The sequence below is a fragment of the Saccopteryx leptura genome, chromosome 6 (assembly GCF_036850995.1).
Source record: "Saccopteryx leptura isolate mSacLep1 chromosome 6, mSacLep1_pri_phased_curated, whole genome shotgun sequence".
Taxonomy (NCBI): Eukaryota; Metazoa; Chordata; class Mammalia; order Chiroptera; family Emballonuridae; genus Saccopteryx; species Saccopteryx leptura.
The window spans coordinates 141,072,230-141,084,662 of record NC_089508.1 but is presented as its reverse complement, the minus strand read 5'-3'; the positions used below and the strand labels follow the sequence as shown (position 1 = coordinate 141,084,662).

Here is a 12,433-nt window from a genome sequence, read left to right as displayed (position 1 = left end):
ATAGTCGAAAAGATAGTACTGGAAAGAGTGATAAATATGAGGGAGGAGAAAATAAATGGTAGATAATTATTTTTTTAAGTATGGCAGGATAGAAGAATTAATGTTTTGAAATATTGTAAAGAAATACTTTATTTTATATACATCTGTGCATGTTTATATGTATACATATGCATGTATGTATACTCAACAAAATACATGCATCTGTCTTCTATTATAGGTTTTCATTATGTGGAGGCCATCATAAGGCCTAGGTTATAAGGAGTTACCATACATTAGTCACCTTTCTCTTCATCTAATATTTTTAAATAAACTTTTTTTAAAAAGAGGGTTTTTTTCCTATATACTACTGTTAATTTACAAGTTGTAAGATTTGCATGAGTGTTTCAAACCATAAATGAAAACTTTTAGAAAAGATATTGGTATGAGACACAAATACCAATATACTCTAAATCAGGGGTCCCCAAACTATGGCCCGTGGGCCACATGCGGCCCCCTGAGGCCATTTATCTGGCCCCCGCCGCACTTCTGGAAGGGTACCTCTTTCATTGGTGGTCAGTGAGAGGAGCATAGTTCCCATTGAAATATTGGTCAGTTTGTTGATTTAAATTTACTTGTTCTTTATTTTAAGTATTGTATTTGTTCCCATTTTGTTTTTTTACTTTAAAATAAGATATGTGCAGTATGCATAGGAATTTGTTCATATTTTTTTTTATAGTCCGACCCTCCAACGGTCTGAGGGACAGTGAACTGGCCCCCTGTGTAAAAAGTTTGGGGACCCCTGCTCTAAATTATCCCTTCAACAGACTTAATGGATTAATAGATGCTTTCCATTTTCTCTGTAAATAACATTAGCTTAGATATCGTGGCAAGCTGAATTTTTACAGCTAGTAGACTACTCTCTTTGTAACTCTTATAACTATATATTTATTCCACCAGTTGAAGAGTATGGTGACTGAGGTAATTGTTTTTAATCTTTTATGCCATTATATTGTATATTTGTCATTTAATTAAATATTAAATGTACAGATGCAGTGCTCTGCAAGTACTTGACAGAGTTGCTGTCAAATTAATTAGGAATGGGCAAGTAACTATATGTTAGAAAGAAAACTGTATGTTTAAAATTTAGAAGGCAATGTTTTAAATTCTTGATGGGGTTGTTATGGGTGTGGTTTATATAAGAAAGCTAATGCAGAATCCCATTCATTGAATCTTGTGTTCAGAGAGGCGGCCTTGGCTCTATGTCAAGTGATTGGAGAATAAATATCCACTTTCAGTTAAAATAAAATGTTTAAATTATGTATCTCTGTATCTTATTTTAAAAGTGATTTCCTATCATCATTTTTTTAGATAACCTACTGTTTGTCCTGATTATATTGTATACTAGGGAATCTATTAATAATTAGCTATATTATGCAAGCCTTGTTCTAAGAATTTCACTTGAATTGGGCTCAGTTAAGCTCTATAACAATCCTATGTCTTCTTTTTAATGTTAAGAGCACTGGACCTTACAGAAGTCAAGTATTTGTCCAGAGTCAGACAGTAGCAATAGCATGGTGGCAAAATCGAAATATAAACCTATTTACCTCAGTATCTAACATTTAACCAACTCTCAGTAGTTTGTAGGAAGTAAAACTTTCTGCAACTTCTTACAGAGTTACTATGACACCAAAATGACAAAGACAACATGAAAAATTTCTACAGAATATTAATCCAGAAATTCAGAGATTCACCAACAATCTCCAGCTTTTCATTAGAAAATTAACTTTAAGAAAGCCAAGTAAAATTCATCTCAAGAATATAAGGATATTTTAGTTTTAGGAAGTTTATTATTATAACTTTATTATAATATAAGTAAAATAATATGTTTATCTTGATAGGTATTGAATAGGCATTTGCTAGAAATATAAACTGCTAAAGCACTAAGGAAATATAGAGGGATATTTCTTTAACATGATAAAAATATGTATCACAAAGTGGAAACCAGAATAACATGTGGTGGTGAAATAATAGAAGTAAAATCGAGAGTGAGAAAAAGTTGTCTGCTAGTATCATTATTTAAAGAGTATTTTATAAGTACCAACCAATTGCCTAGTAGAAAAGGGATGCAATAAGAAGTACAATTAGTGAAAAGATGAAAGCAGTATTGTCATAATTTGTATATGATAATATTGCATATATGTATGCATGGGTGTAACACACAAGGGAATCACCTGATACACCTTAAATAAAAAGTTTGGTAAAATGACAAGTGTTAAGAAAATGTGTGTGTGTTATGTGTACACCAAAATGTAGTAATATATATTACATATGAATACATACATACTAAAAACGATAGCTTTTATAAAATAAGAACCAATAATAATTAGTTAGCTGACCTGTGGTGGCGCAGTGGATAAAGTGTCATCCTGGAAACGCTGAGGTTGCCGGTTCAAAACCCTGGGCTTGCCTGGTCAAGGGACATATGGGAGTTGATGCTTTCTGCTCCTCCCCCCTTCTCTCTCTCTCTCTCTCTTTCCCCTCTCTATAATGAATAAATACAATTAAAAAAACAAAAACAAAAACAATAATAATTAGTTAGAAACATAGTGGCCTGACCAGTGGTGGCACAGTTTAGAGCGTTGACCTGGGATGCTGAGGTCCTAGGTTTGAAAACCTGAAGTTTCCAGCTTGAGGGCAGGCTTGCTGGCTTTAGCCCAAGGTCACTGGCTAGAGCAAGGGGTCACTGGCTCAGCTTGAGTTCCTTGGTCAAGATATGTGTGAAAAGCAATCATTGACCAACTAAAGTGCCACAACTATAAGTTGATGCTTCTCATCTCTCTCTCTCTCTCTCTCTCTCTCTCAAAAAAAAAAAAAAAAAGTAGTGGATGGGAAAGAAGCTTTTTAAAAAACCACCCAGGAATATTCAAAACTATAATGTCCCAAATTCTTCAAATTATAAAGAAGATTTGAATAAATATTGGAGAGGCATATCTTATTTTTGTCTAGGATGTCTTAATTGTTTTTAAAGATGAGCGTTCTTCCTATATCACTATAGTTCTAAATGAGAATTTCAAGACATTTTTTGAAGTGATTGATTTTAATGTTCATCCCAGAAAGATAAACATGAAAATAACCAAGAAAATTCTTAAAAAAAAGGAAAATTTGGCATATGTTAAAACAAAATTATAGTAACTATTAAAACCATTTTGTACTGGTACAAGATACATAGATAAACAGTGGAATTATATGGCAAGTCCAGGAATTAAGCAAGTATTTTTGGACCTTAGATTATAATACATAAGATATATCAAGTCGGGGGATTAATTAAACAGTATTGATTGTTGGTTGTGTGCCATTTACTAGGTTCTTAGGATACACTGGAGGGTCAAGATTGTTCCTTCAGTGCCTAGTAACTGGCACACAACTTTTGCTACTTTATGGTTGGAGGAGACAGGCAAAACAAACAATAAAATATATCAGGTAGTTATAAGTGTAAGAGGATAGAAAATGTTAGGAGGTAGTGTTGTGTTGTAGCTAGTAAAGAATGTCTTTCCCATAAAGTATTGTTTGATTGGAGATTCAAAAGAAATCAAGGAACAGCAAAGTAATAATCCTGAGGCATGAGTATACTTGAGTTATTTTATGAGCATGTTATCTCAGTTAGTGAGTCATCTGGGAAAAGAAAGCTCAGTCCGTCCACTTAGTAGCATACTATCAAGTAATTAAAAAGAAAATGGTAGATCTAGAGATATTGACATGGAAAAACAACAAAATTCAGTGAAAAGACCAGTTTTCCAGAAGGATATGTTTGATATGATCCCATTTAGGCAAAACAAACACATTAAGAGTCTGGCATTGTCTAGCTGAACACAGACCTGTTTTACTTTCCAGTTTATATATTTCAGATTGTTTTTTGTTTTGTTGATAGGATATTAAATATTTTAAAACAGAAAAAGATACTTCAACTTTGATTTTGTAGCATTAATTATTTTAAAACAAGAAAAAAAACGGAAGTTTCTGATAAGTCTCCCTGTTGAAAGAGGCAGCAAAGTATATTGAAAAGGGGTGGGCTTTGGAATCTTACAGACCTCAGTTCTAATGACCACTTAGCTACTTCCTGCTCTTGTGACTTATGGTAAGTTTCATGATGTTCTAAGTTGTTTCTTCAATAGTAAGACAGGACTTAAAATATACTTAGGGTTGTAAAAATTAAGTAAATGTAAGTTTTCTAATACATACTTCTTGCTCTTATCTTATTTGCAATAATGTTGGGATATTTCTCCCTTCTAAACAAAAGCCTCAGGAATGATGAGTTCTAGAGTTTGTATTTTAAAAATATGTATAAACTGATCAAGAGTGGAGATGCTCATCAGAATCTATCTTAAAGAGCTTTATACAACTACAGTAGTCAAGTAATCTGTATTTTGCCTTATTTAAAAAGGTATCTTAGGCAGATTACAAAAGTTTGTGATAGAAGAGTATGTGTTAAAAAATGATGGCAAAAGAGAGTGAAAAACAAAGGTGAGGAAAAAAAGGGATGAATGAGATGCAATGTTTTTATACTAGTCAACCCTTATAAGACTTCTAGCAGCCAATGAAAGAGACTTCATATATCACACAAAGTACATTGCTTATAAAATAAAAGATACTTATAATCATGGAAGAAATTAAAAATAGATAGGAATGAAAAGAATCCTTCGTGTCTATTCAGCCTTCCCCTCTTTCCCCCACTGTTCTTCCCCTGAAAGCCTCAGGCCTAGATGGTGACACAGATGAAACTTTAGAAGTTTTAATGGTACAGGCTTTGGTTTTTCAGAACATAGGAAAAGAGAAGTTCCCGTGTTTTTAAAAATGAGGAATGTATACCTTTTATAAATCAATAGCATAAAAATTCTGTAGACTTGTGCTTCTTAATCATTTTCGTCTTGAAACTTATTTACACTTTTAAAAATTATGACTGCTCCCCAGGAGGTTTTGTTTATGTTGATTGTATCTATTGATATTTACCACATTAGAAATCAAAACTGAGAAATTAAAAATATTTTTAATTTATTTTAAAATAATGTTAAAAATAACATCTAAAATTGTAAAAAGTCATTATTTTCCAAATGGAAATAAATGTTGGTGGAAAGAATAGCCTTGTTATATATTTTTACATATCTTTTAATGTTTGGCTTAGTAAATTACATCTGGGATCCTCATGTCTGTGATACTCTGTTCTCACTAGTCTTTTCAGGTAATTGTGCATATTCTGTTTTGAAACTGTACTAAATAAATGGTAATTTTTTACAGGTTAGTTAAAATGTGCAGTCTGAAACCAAATGAAGGAATATTTTGTACTTTGATATTTTGAAATCCTCTGGTTTTTCCTGCACTCTGAATGGATCTTTTACAACTATGATGGTTTTGTAAATTATGTATTGGTCATTTGGGAAATATTGTATAACTGAATTGAGCATCTCTTCCAAATGTAACATTTTATTATATATTATTTGTTATTACCACTAATCTCATCAGAAAAGACTGCAAAGCTGTCAGTTTCATGGTTTACATTTTCTAGTATTCTGATTTTATTCTAAAAGCTCAAATTGTATAATTGACTTTAAATACTGCAGTTGTCTTCCTTGAAGTAACAAGCTGACTTTGATTATATTTGAGAAAACGTCTGACAGATACCAAAGTCTGAATGACCATAGTTTGTTAGTTGTTCTTGCAGGTATAAAAGGTGGGCCATGAATAAAGCAGTTACTTCAGCTTGCAATTCAAACACTTGTACAGGATCTTGTCATGGTAGCTATCAGACTTTGTTGTGCAGTAGAAGTAAGTGCTTTATGAGTATTTTCTATTTCATCATTGAGAATATTGAAACAATGTATATTCAAGTGTTATGATTCAATAACATTAGTATTTTTTACTGCTTCAACAATACATTCTTTTTTTTTTTTTTTTAAATAAATTTTTATTAATGGTAATGGGATGACATTAATAAATCAGGGTACATATATTCAAAGAAAACATGTCTAGGTTACCTTGTCATTAAATTATGTTGCATACCCCTCGCCCAAAGTCAGATTGTCCTTCGCCACCCTCTATCTAGTTCTCTGTGCCCCTCCCCCTCCCCCTAACTCTCCCCCTGTCCTCCCTCCCCCCACCCCTGGTAACCACCACACACTTGTCCATGTCTCTTAGTCTCATTTTTATGTTCCACCAATGTATGGAATCATATAGTTCTTGTTTTTTTCTGATTTACTTATTTCACTCCTTATAATGTTATCAAGATCCCACCATTTTGCTGTAAATGATCTGATGTCATCATTTCTTATGGCTGAGTAGTATTCCATAGTGTATATGTGCCACATCTTCTTTATCCAGTCTTCTATTGAAGGGCTTTTTGGTTGTTTCCATGTCTTGGCCACTCAACAATACATTCTTAAGTGAAACTGGCTTACCCCCTCCCCTGAGATTGTGTGGTGGTGAAGAGTACTTATTGTTATTGTTTGATGTCACTACCTTGAATAATGCTAAGGTGGTGATAGTTTTACCCACCATTGGCTTTGTACCCTTAGTGCAAAGTTGATATATTGAAAAAAGGGAAATAATGTCTGAATGTAATACCTTTATTTATTTAATTTTTTTTAAGTAAGAGGAAAGGAGATAGAGAGACTCCTGCATGCACCCTGACCAGGGGATCCACCTGGCAGCCCCATCTGGGGCTGATGCTTGAATCAACTGAGCTATGTTCAGCACCCTTGGCCAACACTCAAACCAGTCCAGCCACTGGCTGCAAGAGGGGAAGAGAGAAAGAAGGGGGAAAGGGAGGAGGAGAGAAGCAGATGGTTGCTTTTCATGTGTGTCCTGATCGAGGATAGAACCCAAGACTTCGCACACAAGGCTGACGCTCTATCCACTGAACAAACCAGCCAGGGCTCTTAGTAATGCCTTTAACTTGCCAGACTCTTGAAGGATCTAGGGGATACCTAGATTTGAAAACTGGTGCTGTATATTAATATCACATGGGGATTGATGCAGAAAAAATTGACAAGTAGAACACAGCATTATACTTAAAATAATAGTTCTTTTATTAGGCCCAGGTAGTATTTTTTTGTTTGAATGTAAGGATGTTTAAGTATTAGGAAATTGTTAATATTATAGCATCTAGTAGCCCAGGGAAGAAAATGCAGGTAATGAGTATAATGTTTCTTTTTTTCTTTTTTTTAATTAGGGTGAGTCTAGTTAACAATAGAAGTTTTCTAAAAATCAAACTGATAAAGCTAAGGTATCCTTTAAGTATGTAAAAGCCACAAAAATAAAGCACATTGTAAAAAAAGAATAAATGAATGCTTCCTTAACAGAATGTATGTGTGAATTTGTGTATCTTTATTTGTAAATATCTTTATTATGTATTGTGTTTTTCAAACCAAAGTCATCGTCCTTCCCAGTGGTAAGCAATAAAAGTACTCCCACTAAAATCAGAAACAAAATAAAATCACCCAGTATTGTGTAGTGCATCATTATCATTTTAACATTGTTTTGGAATTGCTATATAATGTAACATACCATATGATAAAGAGATAAAGATATTAAAGCAAATGAATTCTGATTATTGGTAGTACAATTATAAACTTGGAAAGCCTCAAAGAAACAACTACTAAAACTGTTAGGAATCATCAGATGGCTGCCTTAATTTTGTATGTCTAATTTCAAGTGTTTCTGTAAGAAAATTTTCTCAGTTACTGTTTAGGAAATATAAGGATAACAACACATTTTTAAAAATGAAAAATAAAGCCCTTAAAAAGAAATGTGTAAGAGCTACGTAACCAGGCGGTGGTGCAGTGGATAGAGTATCAGCCTGGGATGCAGGGGATTCAGGTTTGAAACTCGAAATCGCCAGATTGAGTGTGGGCTCATCAGCTTGAGAGTGGTGTCGCTAGCTTGAGCGTGAAATCATAGACATGATCCCATGGTTGCTGCCCTGAGCCCAAAGGTCGCTGGCTTGAAGCCCAAAGTTGCTGGCTTGAGCAAGGGGTCACTGGCTTGGCTGGAGGCCACCCCCTCCTCCTGGGCAAGTCACATATGAGAAAGCAATCAATGAACAATTAAGGTGCCACAACAAAGAATTGATGCTTCTCATCTCTCTCCCTTCCTGTCTGTCTGTCCCTGTCTCCCATGCTAAATATATATATATATATGTATGTATATATGTGTGTGTATACATGTATATGTATATATGTATGGAAATACATATATGTATATACACATAGGTATATATGTGTATTACATATGTATGTGTGTGCACACAAGATCTAATTGAACTACATGTAAATGAAGGAAATGTAAAAATATTTGTAGGATGGAAATATTAAGCTTTGTAAGGATAGCAATCCTTTCTGAATAAGTTCAGAGCAGCTGTGTTGAATCCTCACAGAATTCTCCTACTTTTGGAGTGTGGCAGTATTGATTGTATATTTCTTCTGTAAGGGAATTCTGAGAAGAGAAATTAGAGAAATGGGTAGATAGAGGGGTTTGTCTTGTCAGCCTCATAAAAAATATAAAGTTACTACATACATAGTATTGACAGCAGAAAATACAAATCAGTAGATCTGAATAAATTTCTAAAATAGAGCTCAGATATTTGGGATTTAGCATATGATGCATTTTAATACATCTTTAGTAAATGATTTTGGGATAGCTGACTGGCCACAGGCATGGATTTTGCTAATATACAGTTATTATCAGTTCCCATCTACTTCCTAGCTTCTAGTAAAGTCCCATGCCTCAGTATTAGTCTATTACGTATGCTGTTTACCGATTAGATAACTTTATTACTTAGATGTTTTGCCATAACACGTATAATAAAATAATTGAAACTCTTTAGCTAAGAGGTAATGAAACATATTCATTGTAAAGCTATTAATGGGCCAGATGCTATGTCATTTAATTTCATATGTCCAAAGTGAAATTAATCTCCATTTTTACGAAAGAAGAAACATTTTTACACAATGCAATTTGATCAGTATAACACAGGATGCTAAAGTTGGTTTTCAAAGTTTGTCTTCGTCATACAGTTGACCCTTGAACAACACGGGGGTTTGGGACACCCATCCCCATGTGCAGTCAAAAATCTGAGTATAATTTTTGACTTACCCAAAACTTAACTACTATATATCATATTAATAGCCTACTGTTGACCAGAAGCCTTATCAATAACAGAAGCAGTTAATAAATATTTTGTTATATGTATTATTTACTATATTCTTACAATAAAGTAAGGTAGAGAAAGAATGTTTTAAGAGAAAATAGAAGAAAAAATACACTTACAGTATTTATTGAAAGAAATCTCTGTATAAGTGGGCTTGTGCAGTTCGGACCTTTGTTAAGGATCTACTGTAGTCGGGCAAACTGTTTCTTACACCTGTATTGTGTGGCGCCACTTTATCTTCAGATAAACCTCCCTGAGCTCTAAATTGCTTTTGTACTGATTTCCTCAGTCCTCCTCCTAAATGTCTGTTCTTGGCCATGTCCATATCTTTGCCTGAGTACCTCCCTACTTCTCTTTGCCAGTAACATATGTCTTGTATTCCCTTTCCCTCTTGTCTGTTAAGTGACATGGTTTCCAAACTATAATTGAGCAAGAGAAACACATGTAAACAACTAAAATACAAAGCAGGATGAAATAGTGTCAAAAGAAACAAGTAACATGCAAAAAATGTTACGTACTTTTGAGTAGCATTGAGGATACAGAAAACTATGAATGGATTATTTTTGTTTAGGCTCGACAAAAGAAAAGGATTCAGCCAGGTAGTATCTGGGGAGAAGGAATATGTCCACTGAGATGGAGGTGTGGCTAGTCTGTGGGGAGAGATGGATTGGCAGCTGAGACTAGGGATGGCAGTGTAGGACCAGATCATGAAAAAGCTGTGCTCCTGAGGTTGGCCTTCTTTATAAGAAAACTATTATATTTTCCAGGAGGTTGCGAAAACTAGGTTGTAAGGAAGAAAATATTGGGAGTGAACAAAGAATAAAATTTTTATCACGTTTTTAAAGCTCGGGCTTATAGAAATCCTAAAATATAGTAGTTTCCCATTATTCGCGGTTTTGATTTCAGTTACCCACGATCTGAAAATGCTAAATGTAATGTTCCATAAATAAACAATAAGTTTTTAAATTGCACGCTGTTCCTAGTAGTGTGATGAAATTTTATGTCATCTCGTTCCTTCCCACCTGGGACATGAACCATCCCTTTGTCCAGCGTGTCCACGCTGTATTAGGGTGAGTACGGTACAAATGAGATATTTTGAGAGCGAGAGACCACATTCATATAACTTTTATTACAGAATACTGTTATAATTCTTTTTGATTATTAGAATTACTTTGTTACTGTGCCTAATTTATAAGTTAAACTTGATTATAGGTATGTATGTATGTATAGAAAGAAAAACAGCACCCCTAGAATTTGGTACTATTCATGGTTTCAGGCATCCACTTGGGATCTTGGAACATATCCGCCATAGATAGAGATTATTGTATATTGAAAAAAAAGCACAGTTTGGGTGTCATATTGCTTTAAAAAATGTAAGAGGTTGTCTTACACAGTAAGTGTGTGTTTCTGACATAGCATTCTCTAAAGCTCAGCATAGGAATGTTTGGCAATTTTAGTTGTCAACTGTTTATACACATTGGTACATGCATTTATATTTATGTATGTATAGAAATTTTTACTTTTAGTTATACATGGACCTTTTTACATTTAAAGATCAGCTGATCATTATATATATAATATACATTTATCCTTTGAGTATATTCTCATTACTCAGTACACTCAAGCATATTTAACCAATTTCTAATCTACAGTTACCAAAATCAGTTTTTAACTGTTGACAGCTGGAATTGCATATTTGTTATAGCAGTAATTCTATAAATTATAATAAGGATTTACTAATTAATGTAAAAATAATTAAGGTTTTCAATATATAGATAAGCAAAGAGTTAAATCAGTTAAAATTGCTAAGTACCTTGAAATCAATAACACAATTTTAAAGAACTTGTTTGTTTTTGGAATGTTACTTTTAGTGTCCTCCAACTGACAGAATTCAGCAGTCCTTACAATATACTTACCTTCCTGAGTGTAATATATCTGTTTCTGCTATTATTGCAAACGTCATGATATTCATGAGGAGAGGTGATGCCAGATACCTATAAAACCAGAGAAAGACATATATTGAACTCTAGTTCCTTAAAATTGGCATAAATTTTTTTACTTTGGTTCAAAATATGATCGGCATGTATTGAGTGTTACTTTTGTTTTAAGATTTGATTTTATGAACAGTAAGATTTGCTTTCTGGGAACTGGAATGTTTGGAGTATTAGAAATATCCGCTCAAAATAAGTTGATTTCTTGAAACAAGTAATTAAGTTGGGATGACTAAAATATTTAATGGAAATTCCTATACTTATATCAGGATATAAATGAGTTGATATTTTTTATTAGCAGTTGTATGTATTACTTTGTGTAGTTTATAGTGATGTTCTTCTTTTTGTGTGTTTAGCCGTATATGTGGGAGTCCATGTCCTGCAGTGTGGCCTGATGTAATCAAACTACCATATTTCAACACCATGAAACCAAAGAAGCAATATCGTCGAAAGTTAAGAGAAGAATTTGTTTTGTAAGAAGGGGTTGCTTAAACATCCATATTGTATTGAATGTGTTTTTGTTTTGTTTTTTAGTTATTTTTGTGAATTCTAAATGTCACTGTATCCTCTGACTCAGAGTAGACCTATCACAATTCTTCTATGTCATTTTATTTTGAGTTTTCTTTGCTACATGCAAATTATCATTTTACCACCATTATGGAATCAGTGTTTTGGGTTTGTGTGTTAGTTTTGGTGCTTATATGAAAGAATTTAAATAGTATTTTAAATTTTAATGAAAGGTCTTTCAAGTTACTTGAGCTCAGGTTTTCATTTTGTTGTAGGAAACTATTCTAATCAAATCTTATGTTAAAACAGCAAATAGCCCATAGAGTAATAAAATATACTTTCATTTGCCAAGTTTAAAATTACTTAGTATAATAGTTACAAGAATATGCAAAACTATTTTTTTCAAGCGAAAATTGGAATTTACTGGAATAAAGTATTATCAATATGTCACAAAATGCTAGTATTTGAAATAAACTTCTAAAGAAACATTAAACTTGTGTCAGAGAACATGTATGACGTTTGTAACCCTTTCCTGTCAGTATTCCTGCAGCTGCGCTAGACCTATTTGATTACATGCTCGCCTTGGATCCTAGTAAGCGCTGTACTGCAGAACAGGCTCTGCAGTGTGAGTTCCTGAGGGATGTGGAACCCTCTAAAATGCCTCCACCAGAGTAAGTGACTTCGTATTATTATTATTAGATCTCAACTATAAAGGATCTGTCAGAAGCTTTTTCATGATTAGTTAAGTAAAAAGAAA

At 33.5% G+C, this 12,433-nt stretch overlaps 2 protein-coding genes across 4 annotated transcripts in view; one reads left to right on the top strand and one right to left on the bottom strand.

Moving 5' to 3' along the window:
- Positions 1-12,433, bottom strand: part of MPLKIP (M-phase specific PLK1 interacting protein) — a 138,266-nt gene that overhangs the window by 52,739 nt on the left and 73,094 nt on the right. For 2 of the 3 annotated variants that reach the window (XM_066343320.1, XM_066343319.1), the window contains exon 2: positions 11,095-11,172. In XM_066343320.1, the coding sequence (XP_066199417.1) occupies positions 11,095-11,172 (78 nt within the window). Of the gene's footprint in view, positions 1-6,186; positions 8,464-11,094; positions 11,173-12,433 lie in introns of those variants that run through there. The other variant, XM_066343317.1, reaches the window with a different exon arrangement.
- The window catches only part of CDK13 (cyclin dependent kinase 13), a 128,515-nt gene that overhangs the window by 96,748 nt on the left and 19,334 nt on the right, over positions 1-12,433 (top strand). Inside the window, exons 10-11 of the mRNA XM_066343315.1 lie at positions 11,526-11,642; positions 12,216-12,347. Of these exons, the coding sequence (XP_066199412.1) occupies positions 11,526-11,642; positions 12,216-12,347 (249 nt within the window). The remainder of the gene's footprint in view (positions 1-11,525; positions 11,643-12,215; positions 12,348-12,433) is intronic.